General features: G+C 40.7%; 1 protein-coding gene and 1 long non-coding RNA gene across 3 annotated transcripts; one reads left to right on the top strand and one right to left on the bottom strand.

Annotated features, from left to right (window-relative positions):
- The first annotated feature begins 81 nt into the window (after positions 1 to 81).
- LOC122235468 lies at positions 82 to 5,504 on the top strand. The gene is made up of 4 exons (XR_006213553.1): positions 82 to 185; positions 2,957 to 3,100; positions 4,209 to 4,382; positions 5,438 to 5,504. It is a non-coding gene; the product is annotated as an uncharacterized LOC122235468 (long non-coding RNA).
- Positions 5,505 to 8,104: 2,600 nt separating this feature from the next.
- LOC102968576 (melanoma-associated antigen B10-like) lies at positions 8,105 to 11,464 on the bottom strand. Of its 2 annotated transcripts, none has more exons than XM_015538740.2 (2): positions 11,377 to 11,464; positions 8,105 to 9,643 (listed from the first exon to the last, which is right to left on the bottom strand). In XM_015538740.2, exon 2 carries the CDS (start codon positions 9,583 to 9,585, stop codon positions 8,539 to 8,541), a length of 1,047 nt encoding a protein of 348 aa, XP_015394226.2. In that variant the 5' UTR covers positions 9,586 to 9,643; positions 11,377 to 11,464; the 3' UTR covers positions 8,105 to 8,538. The 2 variants fall into 2 exon arrangements, with proteins under 2 accessions (XP_015394226.2, XP_042830430.1); XM_042974496.1 differs by having other exon boundaries at positions 11,372 to 11,445.
- Between the last annotated feature and the right edge of the window lie 9,332 nt (positions 11,465 to 20,796).

Below are 20,796 nucleotides of genomic sequence, written 5' to 3'. Positions count from 1 at the left end.
GTTTATCCTTTATACCTCATTCAGTGTCTTCACTACACTGTGGCAGGGCCTGGGGGCTCCTCCCTCCCCTAACCTAACACCTACCTCCTCCTAGTCTGAAGTATTCACTGACGCTGAAACACCAAATACAGATGTCAGGATGCCTTACGTCAATCCAACCTAGCCTGCAGCCTCTGGAATAGAAAGTATGGGCAAGACTCCACAAAGCCCCTATGTTCTGGAGTGGGTGGTTCCCTCAGATGTCATTCAGAGTTCTTGCCTTTACTCCCTTTAGAGCCTCAGACTGTTCCCTCTGCTGATTTGAAGGTGACAGACTTTTCTGATTACCTCACCTACCTCATTCCCCTCCGGGGAACTTTAGAAGGTAGTCGGATGTCCATATGTCAAATGCTTCCTGGCTAGGTTCTATCAAGGCAAATAGCAGGGACAGAACTGACTGGGAACCCCTCTAATCTAGAGTGGCTGATCCCCTCACACCTAACTAACGGTTTTCCCTTAATTCCAGGCAGGGCCTGGATCTCCTCCCTTGACTGTTCTGATGCTGCCCAATAACACCAAAGCTAGTGCTGCCCTCAGATACCAGAGGCAGAAGTTAGGGTGCATCACATTCTTAAATCCTCGTGGGACCTCCCAGGTCTGATAGCAGAGGCCTCTGTGAAGCCTCCTTTCTTCTGTTGAGGGGAGTGGCTCCCTCAGATGTCCGAGTCCTTACCTTTACTCCTGTTAGGGCCTGGGACCATTCTTCTGCTGCTCTGAAGCTGACACCCTCACCCCCATCAGTCCCCTTGGGAAATTTAGAAGGTTCTCAGAGTTTGCTACATCAGACCATTGATTCCTGCTTGGGTTCTGTCAGGGCTGATAGTAGGGTCGGGACTCTCTGGGAGGAGCTTCCCCAGTCTGGGATGGGCAGTACCATCACACTTAACTCAGGATCTTTACCTTACTTAATTCCAGGCAGAGCCCACAGCTCCTCCCTCAGTGGACGTGTCACACCACTGCCCTCAGACCAATGCCTTCACTTCCCTGAGACCCCAAGGCGGCTATCAGAGTATACCATTTCTGGCCAACTTTGCCTGGGGTGTCGCAGTGGTGGTGTTCTCTGTCACATAGGGTTTCAAGAAATTTTTAATTAATTAGTTTTACTTCTGACTGATCCTAGGTATCCTCCCCTCCATGTTAGCCCTAAACCGAGGCCCTCCCACGTCACTCTCCAGTTTCTAGAGGATAAAGTGAAAGGGCTTCTGACCTTCATCACAAGCATATCAGGGCCTCCCAGAGCTGACAGCAGAAGCTGGCCACTGTGCTGCCCATCTGTTGAGGTGGGCAATTCTCACAGAAATCAGACTGAGTCCTCACCTTTACTTCTGTTACTACCTGGGACCTCCCTCTCTGTAGCCTTGAGGCCACACCCACCTCCAAATGCCCTCAAGTCCCTGAGTCCCCAGTGGGGAAATTTGGAGGTCACTCCTTAGGCAATCCCTGCACAGAGCTTGCTAGGACTGTAAGCAGGGGTGAGTCTCTGTGGGGTCGACACTCTCCTGGAGTGAGGATTCTGTTAAACTCAATCCAGGACCTTGTCTCAACTCCAGGCAGAGACTGGACTCTTCCTTTTGCTAACCTGACACTGCCCACCACAGATCAAGGTGTTCATTTCCCTGAGACACCAGAGACAGAATTCAGGGGAAGCCATTTCCATCCACCCCTTTCTGGAATTTCCCAAGGCTGACAACAGGGATGGGGCTGTGTGGTGGCATCTTCCATTCTGGGATGGGTTGTTCCCTCTGATCTCATTCAGAGTCCTCACCTTTCCTGCTGTTAGGGTCTGGGATTCCTCTGTCTGCTGGCCTGAGTTTGACAGGCCGATCGACTGTCCTCACTTCAAAATTTTAGATTTTCTATATTTACTACAGATCATGTGATGATTTTGAGAGTGGCTAGCACAGACTTTTTTTTTTTAATTCAATCAAATTTGAGTTATTACACAAAAAATATAGCTTTGGACTCCACAATATATCTGTCACTACCAGTCAATTTAATAAGGAACTACACCAACTACAGTCATTCTCCATCTACCTGTAGGTATTTCCATTGTGGGCCCACCCCACCCCACCCCCCTCCAGTCAGCATCTGGTAGCAACAAAGACCACAAGACACAGCCAGAGTACATCTGCCCTCTGGTGTGCAAAGAAGTCAGGAAGCACGGGAGGTAATCTAAGCTGAGGATAACACCTGGGTTATTTATCAAGACAGGTCTATACACAGCCCTTTCTTCCCAGAGTCACTGGGGTAATGAGCCTCAGCGAACTCCCCCTCCCATTCCCCTCCTTGCAGCTACACACCTCCTTCCAGCACTCACTGGTAATACTTGCCTTTTTTGAAACATTCTGAATCACCAACCAAGCCCAGCCACTTGCAGAGCCTCAATCTCAGTGTCAGGAGGGCCACAGCATAGGGGAAGAATTAGCCTTGTCCATCAGGCTAGTGGTCCGTCAAGACCACTCATGGCTCCGGTACACTGGCAAGGATGCATGGAATGATTAGAGTAGTGAAGAGATGTAGCTCTTCCAGGTTCCATCAGTAACATTACTTGGTGGGTGACACAGGGGCAGCCAGCTATATGCTGCCCGACGGTGGGCAGGGGGCACTCTGGGGTGAGGGGGCTATCGGGCATGCCTCTAGGGTCCCTTCATCCAGCAGATCTACTCACTCACATCACTCTAAAACGTTGGGCTGGCAGTGAAGATACAGATTCCCTAGCCTATCCAGCTATCTGGTACCCTCTACCAGATTCCCCACGTTCTCTCCTTCTGGCACCTCGTCTATTTTTGCTGAAGCCTACGTTCAGGTCCCTGACTACCAGCTGCCCTGGGCTGTCTCATGGATTCTGGAAGTTGCTCTACTTCCTTCACCCCTGGTCCTCTTGATAGTCCTCACTTATTGATGTTTTCCTGTCCAGGCCCATTTCCTGGTACCTGGTCATTCTGACAAATCCTATGTTCTCAAAGGAAAGGGGAAAATCTTTTGGACATAGAATTTTAAACTATGCACCCAGAAGAATCCTAGTACTTAATCTACACTGCAGAAATCCTGCTTTATATGGGTGAGTGATTAAATTAATTTTCTGCTTAATCTGTTTAGGAAATAGGGAAATACAAATTAAAGTAGCAGTGAGATAATATACTTTTGATCAAAAGTTGACCAAAATTTAAAAAGTTGATAAAGTAAAGTGCCAATGAGAGCCTAATTTATTCACATACATAAATATATGAAAAATAATTTGATATAGCATTATTAGAACAGAATATCAATTGGGGCGCCTGGGTGGCTCAGTCGGTTAAGCGTCCCACTTCAGCTCAGGTCAGGATCTCGTGGTTTGTGAGTTCGAGCCCCGCATCGGGCTCTTTGCTGACAGCTCAGAGCCTGGAGCCTGTTTCAGATTCTGTGTCTCGCTCTCTCTCTGCACCTTCCCCACTCATGCTCTGTCTCTCTCTGTCTCTCAGAAATGAATAAACGTTAAAAAAATTTAAAAAAACAGAATATCAAGAAGATTTGTAAAAATTTACTGTCATCAGATTCTTTCCACTTTAATTGCACTGTTCTACATCTCTCCATAACAAAACATCCACATTTTCCCAAGAATTGATGTTCAATGATGTTGATGTCAGTTCTCTTAATCATAGCGACACATGAGAAGCAACTTGTGTATCCTTCAAGAGGCGAATGGTTAAATTAATTTTGGTACATACACACTTTAGAATTCTAGAGAGTGGTTAACAGGGTGAGGTGGATCTGTTTGTGCTCTCTCGGAAAGATCCTGCATTTATTTTATTCAGTGACAAGGGCAAGAAGCAAAATGATATGTACACTGTTATACATGTATTTTTAAAATCCACGGTGTATTTTTCCAATACATGTATGTAAGAATAGTCCTGGAAAAAAATCTTAAAATACTACACACAAGATTTTTTAATGCAGTTACCTCCGGGATGGGATAAAATTTGGAGGAACATAGTAAGGAAGCAGAATTATAATCTGTCCCTATTATTAGAATTTTTTGGCAACATGAATATATGCCCTATTTTCTTTGTAATTAAAATACATAAGAGAACAGAAATAGTATCTGTGTATTATTCAGATAAAGTATTTATGAGATATAATGGGAAAACGTGGTTTAGAATTGCTTCACATGACAACGTTTTATTTCTTAGGTACATAACATCTGATGAGCATTGGCAAGGTGTTTCAATTGTCAGGTGATCCCAGGATCCAGGGTGCTTCCGTCATGAACTTCCCCAGCCCAACACAGGCTCTGTATGTGTGCTGCTCGATAAAACAAAAAGCGTGCAAGTGGCATACTAGTTCTCAGATACCTTTGTCTGGAGGTGAGAGGCATGCTTCTGCTCATATTTCAGTGCCAAGGATAGTCACTTGACCCTTCCTAACTACTAGCAGAGTGTCAAGTAGCCTCCAAGGATAGAGAACAAGACATGAAGTAACTGAGCATCTGCAGACCTTCCCATTAACTGTTACATAATAGGCACTCAGAAAACAGCAACTATTACAATTTGCTATGACATTAGCCCTCTTTATTCCTGGAGGATTTTCTGAGAAGATCAAATGTAGCTGCCGTTCAACAACTTTTTCTAGTGCCCATGTGTGACCAGTGTTTTCAAATACAAGATCACACCAGTTTTCTAAAGGGCACTGGAAATAATCTCAGCAGGAAGATGTCACCCCTTTTCACTGTATAGCCCCTTTCTGCTCTGACCACGGATTATAATAATGTTATAATCTCAATACACTCAGAATTTTCTGATTCCTTTTGCTGCATGGAAAACCTATAATTTGTGAGTCTCTGCTATCCACTACCTGAAGAATGTGGCTGAACACTTGTTCAGGTGTCTTTAAGCACACTGAAAAATTAGGATTTCCCTCTGAGGCAGATAGAGACAAGAGTCAGGATTATGCTGGTGAAGTTTTTTTCTTTTCTTATGAAAACTGGTGTGTCTGCCAGGGAGATATTTGCTGTCTTGGTGGTGGACTGAATGATTGTTCCACAAAGATGCCCATACCCTTATCCCTGCAACTTGTGAATATGTTATGTCACATGGTCAAAGGCACTTTGCATATGCCATTAAAATTAAGGAATGGACCTTCAGAGAGGGAGATTATAATGTATTACCTGAGCAGACTCAATCTAATGACATGAGCCCTTATAAGCAGAGGACTTTTGTTTGGCCAGAGGCAGAACAGAGATGCAGCACAGTGGGAGTAGGAGAGTTTCCACATGAGACAAAGTCAACATGCTGTTTCTGAAGTAGGGGCCCATTTGCAAGGACTGGAGGGAGGCCTTGAGGAGCTATGGCAGCTGCAGCTGACAGTCAGCAAGGAAACGTGGCCTAGGTCTTATCATTACAGAGAACTGAATTCTTCACAGAACTGGATTCCTAAAGCAACCTGTGCAAGTGTGGAATGAGATTCTTCTCAGTATCTCCCCATAAGAACCCTGACTGACAGCTTGATTTGGGCTTTGTGTAACCCTGAAAAAAGAAAACAGCACAGCCAACTCATATGTATTACCTACAGAAAGGTGAGATAATAAATGTGTGTTGTTTTAAGTGCCTTGATTTATGACAATTTGTCGGCAATAGAAAGTTACTACATTCTCCTGGAAGGACACCTGAGTTTTTAGGAATCCAGCTTCTGCTGCTTGTTGCTATATAGTGATTTCTTCACACCTTCATCATCTACCACTTAGGAGGGAGGCTTTGGTTCCTGACCACTTAGTTAAGCTCACTCATCAGTTTATGGATTCAGTGGCCAGTCTCAAATATTTTATCAGATTAAGTTCTTTTGTCTTACTAATCCCATCTGCTTTCTAAAAACTCTTTAGGGGCACCTGGGTGGTTCTGTCGATCAAGCATCTGACTATTGGTTTTGGCTCGGTCTTGCAAGGTCACGGTCTTGCAAGCCCAGCATCGGGTTCTGTCCTGACACCCGGAGCTTGCTTAAGATTCTCTCTGACCCTCCCTTGGTCACGCTGTCCCTGCCTCTCTCAAAAATAAAAATAAATAAATAAATAAACTTAAAAAAATAAATTAAAAAAAAATATTCCCTAACTTCAGGGTTATCTTTCAAGAATCAGTAGATCCTGTGCCAAATCAGACTGCTCAACTGCTCACAAGCTAATTTGGAAAAAAAAACTTTGAGTGAGAGAGAAGCACCAAGAGCAGATGAGCAGTCTAAACTTCACTGCCAAAGTAAACAACCACATGGATGGGATTACTGTTATCACAGAGGGATTCCGTGGTCAGGCATGGGACAGACAGGGGACACCTTCAGGAGTTTGGAATGCACTAAGTTAGGGGAAAGGCACGTGATTCTGGGGCTTCTGTTTCACTGTGAACAGAGTGCAGCCTTATGAAAGGAAGTTGGACAGCTGGTCAGGATAGAGATTTTGACATGAGGGCATACTGGGAAGACCCAGGGAAAGAGTGACATAATTCAGGAAGCGCTGGAACTGGTCCCAAATTCTGGGACCTGGGTGGAGTCAGCTCTCAAGGAACACTGCGGGTAGAAGCAGGAGGAGCCTAGGTAAATTAAGCCCACCAACTCTCCTGAAATTGTTTTTAATTCACATTTTCTTCTTTATTTATTTCAGCTGGGCTTAATACATTGGCCACAGGGTCCTTCATTTCAATTTCCTGAGATATTGTGGAGTAGTGAGAGTAGAAATGAATTAAGAGACAAAACATTTGCTTTATTCAAGGAGTGGAATAGTGAGGGACCCTAAATGAAGTCAGACCAGATGTCTAGTCCCACTTCTGACATTTATGAGCCAGATGAAGTCAGGAAAATTGCAAAGCTCTGTAAGACTTTTCTGTGAAATGAGCTAGAGAGGTCCTATTCTGTAGGACTCCTGGGATGTATATAATGTATGAAAGCACTCGGCACATGTCTAGCATGTATTCTGTTTTTAATAATTTGCAGTTATGACTATTACTTTTTTGACCCAGACTTTACTAAAATCTGCTCTGTGATTTTTTTTAATCCAAGAGGTATCAGAGAATATGCAGCACCCTATGAGACAGCACAACAAATCAGCCAACATGATGCATAGCAAGTAAAGCTAAATTACTTACTATGCGTGCTTTTCAGGATATGTTATTTATTGCATGTTGGGGAGAGTCTTCCCAGTTAGGTGGAACTTAAGAGTTGTTGGGGTCAAGAACCAACTCCCTCCAACTGTCCTTCCATCCAAACCACTTCTCTTTTCATTTATTTCAGTTCCATTCAAAATCTATCCCTCACTTGGAGTTTGCCAAATTACACATAACTTAATAAGATGAACTTGAATGTAGTGGGAGGTTTCTCGAGGCCAGAGCAAAGATTGCTAGCACAGTGGCTTCTAAGCATACCCATGTCATGTGAGTATCACCTCTATTTCTCAGAAACTCCCTGGGGATGATATGCCTAAAACATATCATTTTTGTGTGCTGTGTTGAACCGCACTGGGAAAAGAACCATGGGGAAGGATGCAGGACACCTTACATTCCCCAGGAGATTTCTCTCTGGTTAATTCATGATTTTAAAGTAGCTGCTAAATAGTTTTCCATTCCAGGCTTTACGTCTCTTAACTCTGGACACATCTTCTGGGGGTCTGGCCCCTACCCACCGCCCCCACAGCCTCATCTGACCCACCACCCAGCTTCTTGTAAAACTGACTCACACCAAAGGACTTGCAGTTGCCCAAAGCCCCAGACCCGCTGGCCTCAGGGCACCTTACACTTGACTTCTCACATCTGGATCCTCCCCATGGGAGGATGTGAGAAGTGAAGTGATAAGTGCCCTGAGGCCAGTGGGTGTATCCCATCCTCTGTCCTACAAGACAGCTACTTCTACACTCTCAAATTCTATGGGCACAGTGGGTCTTGATTATCCTGACACTCCCAGTACTAGCACGAAGACTCCCAAAGAGCAGATGCTCACGGAATGTTTGAGAAATAAACGAGACAGTGTGCAAGACGTCTAATTTATTATGCTATAATTAATTCTACATTATTGAATAAACTAAGCACATCTAAGTGTGTATATATATGTGTGTGTGTGTGTGTCTATATTAACTTGAGAGAACAGACCAAACGGTGATAAAGGAATGTAAAAAATTCATCATCTTTTACACTCTCTATTTCTTGATCCCAGCATTTTACTGCTGAGTTCTTTCATGGAAATGCTACGATGTTATGTTCCAAGTAACTAAATAAAATGGAAAATTTCCCAATTTTTTCTATAAAATTGTAAAACTCTTACTCTTAAAACTCATGAACATCAATAAATGAGTGACTTATTCATAAACTCATACTCTGAAGCTACTTAAACTTTCTGTTAAAAGGAGCAACATTTAAACAAATATCCAGGTTCCTACATAGAACACAAACATGTTATATATTCTCTGGTCCCCAGCCCCACCCTGACTTTTCACTAATGAGAACATTAGCTGTTCTCTTCAAACAGATAGTAAATAACCTTCTTCAGCCTTCACTTGGGGTAGGAAAAGCTGCTGGCTATGGCCTTGGCACGTGCACTGGCCATGGCAGCGGTACCAGCCTTGGCTAGAACTCTGGCTCGGGCTCGCTCTTCCTCATCTCTCAAAGCCTCTTCATACCAGCCTGGGAAGGCAGTGGGGACGGTATCATGGGTCTTGGCCACAAACTCAAGGACTTTCATCTTGCTGGTCTCAGCGTAGGCTCTGGGGCCCCACAGGAACTCATAGTGTGGAGGATCGCTGTTGGGCACCTGGCGGTACTCCAGGTACTTTTCTTTCACCCAATCTTTGGTGATGAGCTTCTTGGGATCCCCATAGATGAAATTCTTTATTCCATCATATAACCCCATCATATTCAGCACTTCCCAGACTTCCTCCTCGGTGGCACGGTTGCCCTTTGTGAAGATCACACCCAGGACAGTCATCAACAGGCCTGTCTTGGGCACAGCTCCATTATCATTCACTCTTGCATCACAGCTCTGTTCCAGTTTGTTGATAAGGACGTAGGTGTTCCTGTTGGGATCCATTTCCTTTACATCAAGGCCAAAGACCAGCTCCAAGTGCTCAGAGGCTTTCCTTAGGATCTCATGGAAGTGATTCTTATAAATCTGGATTACATTTCTCAGCATATCTGCCTTAGTAATTGGCTCTTTCACTTGATACTTGTACAGCAGGTAGTATACCAACAGAGCAACTTTCTCTTCTATAGGGCCTCTGCGACATTGCTCAGTGGTATCCCTGGCCTTTGAGGTATTTTGCTTTTCCTCCACTTGATTGCTGGCATCTTCATTAAATTTTGTGTTTGAAGCAGCTGCAGCAGTAGTGCTGGTGGAGCAGACCCCTCCAGGAACTTTAGGACTCCCGGGTGTTCCCGTGGCAGGGGAGCTCCGGGGAGCATCTTTGAAATGAGGAGATGGGGAAGAGGGAGACTCTTCTTCCTCTGGGGCAGTGGTCTGAGCAGGCACCAGACGCTCCGGCCCTTCTCGAGCCTGGCGGCGTTTTTCACGGGCACGAAGCTTACTCTTCTGGCCCCGAGGCATGATTCTGGTCAGGGACAGCAGGCACGAATGTGGAAAAGAGAATAGATGATTCAGTGACCTGGAGAAAAGAGGATGAAATAGTGTGATATCCTTTGGCAGAGAGATACCACCTTGGGCTTTATCAAACAGCCATTTCTTCAGGTTCCTTGAGGGTACTGCTCTAGGATCCCACAAGGCTCCTCTTTTTGGATTAGCCTTTCCTCTGAGGACTCTGGAAGTAGCCAGAGTTCACCTTGGGCTGAAGCTTTCCACCCCTACCTGAGTCTACGGGAGCTGATACAGGGTTTGGCAGGTCCAGGCTCTATGGAGCCTCCCTTGTTGTGGAGTAAGGGACACTTCCATTCACATTCAGCACCATTTCCTTGACTTCTGATAGGACCTGTGGTCCTCTGATTAACCGATTTGATGCTGCCTCTTCATTCCAAAGCCCTCACCTCAACTGACGTCCTGGAGGAGGAACTGAAGGGGCACTATATCTGAGCACATCTGCCCAGGGCCGCCCTAAGACGACAGCAATGGCAAAGCTATGTGGGACCTTCTTTATCCTAGGATAATTAGGGTTCTCACTTTGCATTTAGAGTCCACAACTTGGCTTCTTGCAGGGCCTAGGACTGCTCTCTTGGCTGACCTTAGACCTATCCCCTCAGAGCAAGAATTATACATTTTTGAAAAATTTGAGGAGTTTGGGGAGGACTCAGTCTAACGTATCTTCCCCAGGGACCCCTTTGAGGGATGATATCACATGGAGGGCTCTTTGAAAAGCCTCTGTTCTGTGATGAGTGGTCTGCCCAATGCTCAGGTTCCTTATTATGGCTCCTCTCCTTGACTGCCAGTTATCCTCCCTTCTGCAGACTTTGAGGGCTATAATAATCAGACCAAGGCAGTCATCCACTAGATATCCTAGAATATGCAGTGGGGGGGGGGGTAGGAGTGGGAGGAGACCCAAAATGATAGATATCCCTAGGGTTTTCCAGAGCTGATCACAGAGGAAGGTCCTGACTCTGTGCATCCCCCTCTGTTCTCACTTTGACCCCTAGAAGTAACTAAGTTATCTCCTCTTGTCTCCCTGAGACCACTGAGGATAAAGTGAGAGGCATCTTAGCCTCACAGCCCTGCTAAGGATCCACCAGGGCTTATAGACGGGAAGTATTCTTTGGGGCCCCTTTTGTCTTGAGGGAGGAATTCCCCTCAGTCCTTTTTCAAGGTTATGAACGTCACTCAAAACCACCCCTAGGCCTCCATCTGCTAACCTGAGTCAAATAGCCTTAGACCAAGGCTCTTATGCACACCTCTTCCCGAAACTAACCAAAAGATGAAGCAAGGGGGCACCAGAGCCTTATGGCGGCCACACTAGGAGCCTCCAAGGGCACACAGCAGGGGTGGGGCTCTTTAGAGCTCTGGTTTCTCCTAGAACACAAATAGGGGCGTTCATCAACTCCAGGCAGAGCCTGAGACTCAGTCCTCTGATCGCTTGAGGCACACACTGGAGTCGAATATCCTCACCCCTTGGGGTCTACTAAGGCTGACAGCAGGGGCACGGCTCAGAGGGGGCTCCTCTCTTATGGAGGAGGGGAAGTTCCACTGAGTTCACTCTACGTCCTCCGCTTACTCCTCTGATACTAACACCCTGGTTCGGTGCTATTATTTATCTGAGTTCTCCGAAGGAGAATTCACCCAGCAGTACATCGGGTAATCCCTGCCTGGAACCATCTAGGGCTAACTGCAGTGGCAGGACTGCGGAGTCTTATGTCTGTAGGGACGGAGTGGAGGCGGGGGTTCCTCAAACCTTACTCAATATTCTTATCTTACTGGAGATGAACATGGATTCCCCCCTCCACCGATCCACCGCGACCCTCTCAGAACAGGGGCGCACCTCCCACGGACCCCGGAAACGGAAGTCAGTGTGGGCACATCCGGCTCCTCCTGCCTGGGGCCTCACAAGGGGGGATTGCAGAAGTCGGGCGATAAAGAGTGACTCTGTGGTGCCCTCCCTGTTAAAGTGTCAGTAGTACTCAAAGTCATATCTATGTAGGTTTTCATTTTGGCTCCTGGTGCATTGACTAAAGGCTCCCTGGGAAATATCCCCCTCTCTACCACCCCATCCTTCCCCCCACTCCAACCCCACCCCACCCCACCCCACTCCTCCTCCACCTCCCCCATCCCGCCCCTCCCCCCCTCCACCACCCCACCCCTCCTCCACCCGCCCCTCCTCCTACATCCCTCCCCACCACCTCCCCTCCACTCTGCCCCTCCTCCCACCCCCCTCCCCCACACCCCACCCCTCCCCCCACCCCCACCCCCAAACTCTGGACAGTTTCTCAACTTAAACCCTTGCAGATGGCGGATCAGTGTCCTAAGCAGGGTGTGAGATTGAGAAACTGCAGCACTAGGTAGGAGGGGCCAGAACAGGTTCTGAGATGTCAGAGAAAATGCATAGTGACCATAGGCTCTCTTCACTATTCAAACAGACTTTTGGGAACTTTCTGTTAGAAAAGATCTACTTCCTATAGGAAAGAGGCATATCTGCATAATTTTGTGAGACCCAGGTATTTTTATCTTATCTAATATTGAACAGTGTAGTGAAATTAATTTTACTTTTGGTTCTCATTTATAATACATATATACATGTCCTAATAATTATTGTATTGTATGGCAAGGCTCTTGATTTTACTGTAGTTATCTATACACCAGTTTTTTTTATAGTCATTTATTTACTTAAATAATCAATAGCCTTTTCCTTTGGATTTTGTAAATGATACTCATATTTAAAGCAAATAATTTCTATTCCTTTTTACTATTCCTAACGTTTATTTCTGTATGCTTATTCTCGGGTTATGCATTCTGATCCAGTTTTGAACAGTTAGAGTTGGTAGCATACTGCTATGTGCTGTTCCTTACATTTATGGGAATGCTACAGACATTTCACATTTAAGTTTGTTTCCTATAGACATGAGGAAATGGAAGTTCTCTTCTAACGTTAGTCTGCCAAATGGTAGTATCATGCATTCACGTTGAATTTTTTCAGAAGTTTTTTCTGTACTTCAGTACATGATCAAATGCCCTTTTAAATCTTATCTGTTAATGTAATATTTTAGGCAGTTTTTTCTAACGTTATAGCATCGTTACATTTCTTGGAGTCAGCCTCTTTTTTTTTTTTTTTTTTTCCTTCTCATTCACTGCTATATTGAAACTTAGATGAATTTATTTAGGATCTTTGCTTGTAGGTGAGTGAGCTTGGCTCAAGTGTTCTGTTTTCAAAGTGTCCTCAGCTGGTTTTCTTATCAAGGAGAGCTAGCCTAGGAAAATAAGTTGGAAAATTCCCCATTGTGGGATGCTTTGGATGTGCTTACATGAGATGGCAATTAATTATTTGCTTGTTACTTGGTAGAACTGGTCCCTGACTGCCCTTGTCCTGAAACATTTGAAGGTGACTGAAGCTTTGAGGATGGTTTACGTTTGTATTTCTCAGTAACAGTTTTCTATTCTGTTTGAACCTCTTGAGTAATTAATACTTTTTCTGAATAATATTCTATTATCATTTGGAGTTTGAAATTTAGTGGCTACATACATATTCTATTTGTTGTAGAAATTTTCATCCATACACCGCAGTAAAGAGAATAGCGTGGTAAAACCGATAGACCTGACGTCAGAATCAACAATCATCAATACATGACCTACCTGTTTACATTTATACCCATATCTACCCCCATTTCTGCCACTGAAATAACGAGAAACAAATCCTAGATATCATGCCATTTCATCTTTAAATATTTAAGTATCTATTTCTAAAACACAAGTTTCCTTTGTGAAACAAATGTTCAATACTTAAAAAATTAATATACTCAAATATCCAGTTATTTTTCAAATTTACCTGACTGACATCCTTTTAATGTTTTTCTTTAATTTGGGTCAAAAAAGTCTATTCATTGTCCTTGCTTTTTATGCCCATTAATTTATAGATCCTACACCCTCCCACATATATACATTACCTGTTTTCCGTGTCATTTCTTGTTGAAAAAAATAACCTCATGTTTTTTCCAGTTTCACATGACATGGATTTTTTCTGATTGCAACACTGGTGTCCTTCTCCTTCTGTATTTCTTTAAATCACTAGAAGATTCACCAGATTAAGTGTAACTTTTTACTGTCTCCTTTTTGTTGTTTGGAAAGACATTCATGGTGATATTGTGAATTTTTATTGCAAGGAACCTAATGTTTGTCTCCCTTTGTGTTGATGTTTGCAATCTTTTAAGATTAACATATTTATCCATTAATTAATTAAGGGTTACACGATGTTAATTTTGTATTTCTATCATTTTTTCTGAGTTTATTAGTTGAAATAAATTTTTATGCAAAAACCTATCCTTGCGCACCATTTAGTAATGATATTTATAATGTTCTCTTATAATATTTAAATTCCTTTTGCACCCACATTTTGTACATTATTTAACTAATATCGCTTACTTCTGTTTCTTTTGTTAAGTGATGATACTTATAAAACTGTCAGTTATATCAGTCTTTTCAAAGAACAGTCTTTTGTTTGTTGGCTGTATTGTCTTCTAATTCATCATTTTCTGCACTTTATTATTTCCTACATTCTATTTCTTTAGTATTTCTCTAGTTTCTTGAAATTTTTGCATGTTATAAATATTTTCATTTTTTGTCTACTGAGATTTTAATTTCAATAACTGTATTTTTATTTCTAGGTATTATTTTAGTTCTTTTTCAAATTAGCCTCTTCTTTTTTTTCCAATTTGTTGTTCTTATGATCTCTGTAATTCTTCTTTCTCTTTAATGGACTTTATTTTTTACTGAGATATAATTGACATACAACATTATATTAGTTTTAGGTGTACAACATAATGGTTCCATAGTTGTGTATATTGTGAAATGATCACCACAGTAAGTCTAGTTAACATCCATCACTACCCATAGTTACAGGTTTTTTTCTTGTGATGAGAACTCTTAAGATCTATCCTCTTAGGGGGTGCCTGGGTGGCTCAGCTGGTTAAGGTCTGACTCTTGATTTCGGCTCAGGTCATTATCTGATGCTGGTGAGATTGAGCCCTACATCAGGCTCAGCACCGATGGTGTGGTGCCTGCTTGGGATTCTCTCTCTCCTCTCTCTCTGCCCCTCCTCTCTCTCTCTCTCAAAATAAATAAATAAAGTTTTTAAAAAATAAAAAAAATCTATCCTCTTAGCAACTTTCAAATATACAGTACAATATTATTAACTATAGTCACCATGCTATATGTTACATCCTCAAGACTTACTTATTTTTTAACTAGAGATTTGTACCTTTTGACCACCTTCACCCATTTCACTCACCCTCCACCCTTGCTTCTGGCAACCACTAGTCAGTTCTCTGTATCTATGAGCTCTTTTTTTTTTTTTTTTTTTTAGATTCCACATATAAATGAGAGCATACAGTATTTGTCTTTCTCTGACTTATTTCACTTAGTGTAATGTCCTCAAGGTCCATCTATGTTGTTGCAAATAACAAGATTTTATTCATTTTTTTGGCTGAATAATATTCTACTGTGAATGTGTATATGCATATTTGTGTGTGAGATATGTGTGTGTGTATATCACATCCTTGTCCCTTCATCCACGGAAGGACACTTAGGTTGTTTCCATATGTTGGCTATTGTAAATGATGTTGCAGTGAACATAGGACATATATTTGTTTGAGTTATTGTTTTCATTTTCTTCCAATAAATACCCCGAAGTGGAATTGCTGGACCATATGGTAGTTCTATTTTGAATTTTTCCAGTAACCTCCATACTGTTTTCCATAGTGGCTGCACTATTTTCTTAATAAATCTACTTAAGACTATAAATATTCTTGTGAGTACCCTTGGGCTGTTTCCCACAAGTAATTCTATAGAGTTTTATGTGTAGTGCTGGAATTTTTTACAAGCTGAATGAATAGCTTCTATATTCCTTATCTTAGAATTTTTTGAATACACACACACACAAAAATATTAGTAAGTGCAGAAAATTATTTTTGATAAGGATGTGAAGAAGAGGAGAGAAACAGAATTATTTAGAGGAAGTATCAGAGTCCCAGGGGTGTTTTTGTTTTTGTTTTTTGTTTGTTTGTTTGTTTTGGTTATATGTGACATAAGGGACTTGAATGCATTTCATTGCTTGTGACTGAGTTGAGTTTTTTCTAGGAATGAAAAGAGGGATCCACAGCTAGAAAATCAAAACAATATAATTAGCTAAGTGCAACTGTCAGAGATTATTCAGGAAAACAGAAATTACCCTAATTCTATAACTCAGACAGAATTTAATGGAAATTACTGGTTATTCACATGATGGAGAACCAAACCAAGTAGAGTCAGGCAAACCAATACTTAGCAACTTGAGGAAGTCACTCTCATCTCTAGTGTAGAGGGACAAAGAGAAGAAAGAGAGAATGTTACTAGAGATTGGTAATTGGAGTCAACAGAATCTAAAACCACAGTTAACCAATATGATGGGAGCTAGAGCCATGGGGAAGAAATAGCCATTGAAGGAGAAGCCACCCGATGCAGAGGCAGAAGGAGAAAAACCATGGCTGTTCCTGCCCTCCTGGGTGATAATCTGCTGGTGTCCTTATTGCCTGAACTATGAGAGCATGAATCTCTAAGTAATTACCCTGAATGAAAGAAGCCAGGCTAAAGAGCACATACTGTATGATTCCATTTATATAAGATTCTAGGAAATGAAAATGAAAATATACTGATAAAAAGAATGTCATTCATTCCCTTCCTCTATGTTCATCTGTTCTGTTACTCAAATTCCACGTTTGAGTGAAATCATATGATATGTATTTCTCTGACTTATTTCATTTAGCATAATACCCTCTAGTTCCATCCATGTTGTTGCAAATGGCAAGATTTTGTTCTTTTTCATTGCTGAGTAATATTCCAGTGTACATAAGGAAAGGAAAAAATAAGAGAAAAAAGAGAGGGAGGCAAACCATAAGAAACTCTTAAATGTAGAGAACAAACTGAGGGTTGCTGGAGGGGAGATGGGTGGGGGCAGGGATTAAATGTATGATGGGGTTTAAGAAGGGCACTTTTTGGGATGAGCACTGGGTGTCATATGTAAGAGATGAATCACTGGGTTCTAGTCCTGAAGCCAAGACTACACAATATGTTAACTGACTTGAATTAAAAAAAAAACTCACAAACTACGAGATCATGACCTGAGCTGAAGTCGGACACTTAACTGACTTAGCCACCCAGATGCCCCAATATAGAATTAGTTTTAAACAACAAATAAATACTTCCATTGTCATCTAACTTAGATATAACAGCCATCAACATTTTTGTTTTAATTTTTTACTTATCTGTATTTTTGAGCATACTGCTTAGCAATTTGGGACAAATGGTAACATTGACTCTTCGGAATTTCCAAGTCTAAAAACAGGAATAATGAAAGAGGAAGCATAGACTTCAAGCGTCTTCAAACTAATAGTAATGTGGCAAATGTCCAGAAGTCTCTTTTTCATGTCTACTTCTGTCTGGGTTTTTAGGGCCTAATCCTAAGCATGGAGTCATGCTGGTACTATATCTGAAGGACATTTAACAGCATTCATAGTCTACTGAGCTAGAAAAGTTTCTTAAAAGTTCAAAAATGTATTTTAATTCTAGTCTCCAAGTTTTCCATAATGACATTTGCAGCTGTATTAAAAATGATTGACTAAAGCTGTACCTATTCCTCAGGCTAGTCCTTGTTCTTGGTGAGAGAAATAACTTGGTGAACGTTGTTCAGAGCTGTAGCCCCACCAGCACCAGTATTCTGGTCAACACTGGGGCCAACAAATTAATCATGCTGATGAAATCTAGGGAGAATGTGTTCCCTGCTCTAGCAAGCACACTATTAGTATAGCTAACTATGACATGGAGTTGGTAATAGTGCTGCCACGTGTCTGCAGAACTCATTGGTGCTATCTGCAGCATCACACCTGGATGTAAAATTGCATGTCTTCCCTCCACCACGGGAGTACTTCTTTGAAATGTTTGTGCAATAGTTAAAATTAAAAAGAAAAAAGGGGTGCCTGGATGGCTCAGTCGGTTAAGCAACCAACTCTTGATTTCAGGTCAGGTCATGATCTCAAGGTTCAAGATTTCAAGCCCCACGTCGGGCTCTGCACTGACAGTGTGGAGCCTGTTTGTGATTCTCTCTCTACCTCTCTCTCTGCCCCTCCCCTGCTCGCATGCACTTTCTTTCTCAAAATAAATAAATACACATTAAAAAAAATAAAATAAAAAAGACATGATTTGCAAATGGCAAGATAGAATTGTTGAATCATTATATTATACATCTGTTAGTATATAATATTGTTTGGTAATTACGCTTCCATGAAAACAAATAAAAAAAGAAGACATGAGGAAGGAGATCAGACATGAGCCTATGACAGAAAGCCATGAAAATTTTCAGTAAATACTTCTGTTTCCCCTATATTCTTGTATACACTCCCGTACAAACATTGTATGCAACTATTTTAAATAATTATATAAGATAAATATGCAAATTATGTGTAGAATGAATTTGTTTCTTAGCTTTTTTATTGTTCATGCTGCTTAAATACAGAAGACATTCAGTTGAGTATTTAACAAAGGAGATTATAGTGATGTGGCTTAAATATTCACGTGTTCCTCCATATGTGAGTGAAATATATCCGTGTGTAAAATATATATAAATTTATATCTAACATAAATATATAAATAATATTGAAATATAAATACATCTAAATTTATATTGATATATATATTATGTAAGTATATAACATATACATGTATATATTATTCTTACAGCTCTGACAAAATTTAAAGTAAAAAAATATGAACATAAACAAGTAAAAATAATGTGTATGTGACAATATGTACTTTATTTTTATTATCATTACTTAAACTCAGTGAGTTTGATATTCTGTTAAAAAATGAATGCAGTGCTCCAAGTAGATAAGTGGCTGTAGATTCACTTTGATAAATAACTAATATCAAAAGCATATTCCTTGATGTACTTCCACTCCTTGTCATATTACATATCTCACTTTTTAATGATATATGTGAAGCTATTTAAATGATCTGAATAAGTTCAAACTGGTGATACATATTAAAATTTATCATAGAACAAAATCGGGGCAAAATGAAAACTTTAAATGCTATCCATTTTTATACCTTTTAAATGCTATTTTATAGACTGATTTTATTTGCTTTTTGTTTTGCAAATAGGACAAATGGAGATATGTGGTAGCTGTCAAGAACTGTGAAGAGGCTAAGGTTTTTATCCTTCTTGGAAGCTAACAAGTTAGCCTGTCGCACTTTCATGGATACTGGCAAAAAAACATGAGGCTCTTGGGTAAGAGACAAAGAACTTTATTCTCATAGCAGTAGTAGTTGCCATAGTACCTGCATTTGCAGTTTGCATCGCAAACCCCAGTAATCACAGACTGGTATAAAGAGGACCAGGTGATATCAAAACTTGCTGTGAGTTGCAGTGCAGAAGAGGAGCTCTGTGCTTAGGTAACCTGAATCTTGTATAGTGGGCAGTGAGCATGCCCTCCCCCTTGCTCTGAAGATGTTGTATATCTATGTATATCTATATCTATATCTATATCTATATCTATATCTATATCTATATCTATATCTTTATATCTATATCTATATATCTGTTTCTATATGTATATGTATGTATATATATATGTACATCTATATATGTGTATGTGTATATATGTATATCTATATGTTATGTACATCTATATGTATATCTATATTTAAATCTATATCTATATCTGTATCTATAGATAGATATCTTCTGAGGCCGTTTGCAACAAGACTTTCTTGACAAGATCGTCTCGAACAAAGGGCAACCAGTGCCTCACATGATAAACAGAAATGCAAGTGATCCATAGAGAATTGTCCCCTAGCCATTACATATTCTAATTAGTAGTTAAAGTCATTTGTACGGTTGATTTACTCCTTCTTAGACCTAAACCTTTGGTGAAGTAATATGAATGGATTTACTTGCAGAAGAGAAACACCTTTACAAAAACGTATTGTCTCAATCCATTTTCTCAACATCCATCTGGTGCATATTTTATTGGGAGAAAAATAAACAGCAGGACATAAATTAAAGTCCACATAAACAAATTGGGTTCATGTATTATATGTTTAAGTGACAATTTACTCACAAAATACACTTACTATTGTAAAGCTTATTCCAGGTGAGTTTCTCCAATGGAAAGTTAAGGCTTAAGCAAAATGAAAAAAGATCTTCTGTTTTTCCATTTTGTTTGTCAAAATAAAAGTCTGTGAAAACATCTATGTGCCCCCAAATGGAATTAATCAAAGATAGAAAAGATACATAAATGAACATAATAAACCTGGAGGGTTGGGAAAAATCTTCCTTCCTCTTATATTTTACACACACTTACCATTAGTATGTTACTGTTTTGACCCCAAGGTCCTAAGCTTTTCAATGGCACAATAATAAGCATTCATTTCCTTCTCTAATGAAACATATTTTATAGTCTCTAATATCCTGTGAATAAGGAATCAGTGAGATATAATAATACACGAATCCTTACCAGTGTTCTAATGGAAGTAACTTCTGGTTATAGGGACATTTTTGAAGCATTAAATATAAAATTATATTTAAAGATTTAACATTTAACATTCTAAGCACCGGGATAATCTCCTTACAAAACCCTGCAGAATGGTCATCATTACCTTAGAATTCAAAAGAAAATGTTTCTACTTGCATTTTTGAAACCACTAGTGTTTTAATAAATGAAGTTTCTTGTCAAGGAGGATGGGGGTTGCTTCTGGATTAGATAGTCTTTAAATCAACTCAAATCACAGATACATACAAAACTGCTAAAAATCTCCTGGTTATTATATCACTTATCAGAATGTGTTGACGCTATGTTTCAAAACCAAATATAGTCATATTAAAACTGCCTATAAAATAGTCCAAAACATATCAGCTCTGCCTCTAAAAATTCATGAGGGTGTAAAAATAAAAATACTGAATATGCCATCTAAGTTGAGATCCCTTATGATTAATTTCTGTTTCTTGCTGCAAGTTTATAAACATGCCAATAATTCCTGCACTACATTAAAAAATTCTTTCTTGTGAACTGACCATGGTGACAAGAATACAAAAGTCCGCATTTTTAAAAATATGAATTTGAATTTCTCCTTAATGTGGAC

The sequence above is a fragment of the Panthera tigris genome, chromosome X, assembly GCF_018350195.1.
Source record: "Panthera tigris isolate Pti1 chromosome X, P.tigris_Pti1_mat1.1, whole genome shotgun sequence".
Taxonomy (NCBI): domain Eukaryota; kingdom Metazoa; phylum Chordata; class Mammalia; order Carnivora; family Felidae; genus Panthera; species Panthera tigris.
Note: the sequence above shows the minus strand (reverse complement) of the source record. Positions and strands in the feature narration are given on the sequence as shown.

Bases quoted from the DNA above. Each gene is read 5' to 3' on its own strand.
- LOC102968576 (XM_015538740.2), bottom strand. From the start codon at position 9,585: ATGCCTCGGGGCCAGAAGAGTAAGCTTCGTGCCCGTGAAAAACGCCGC.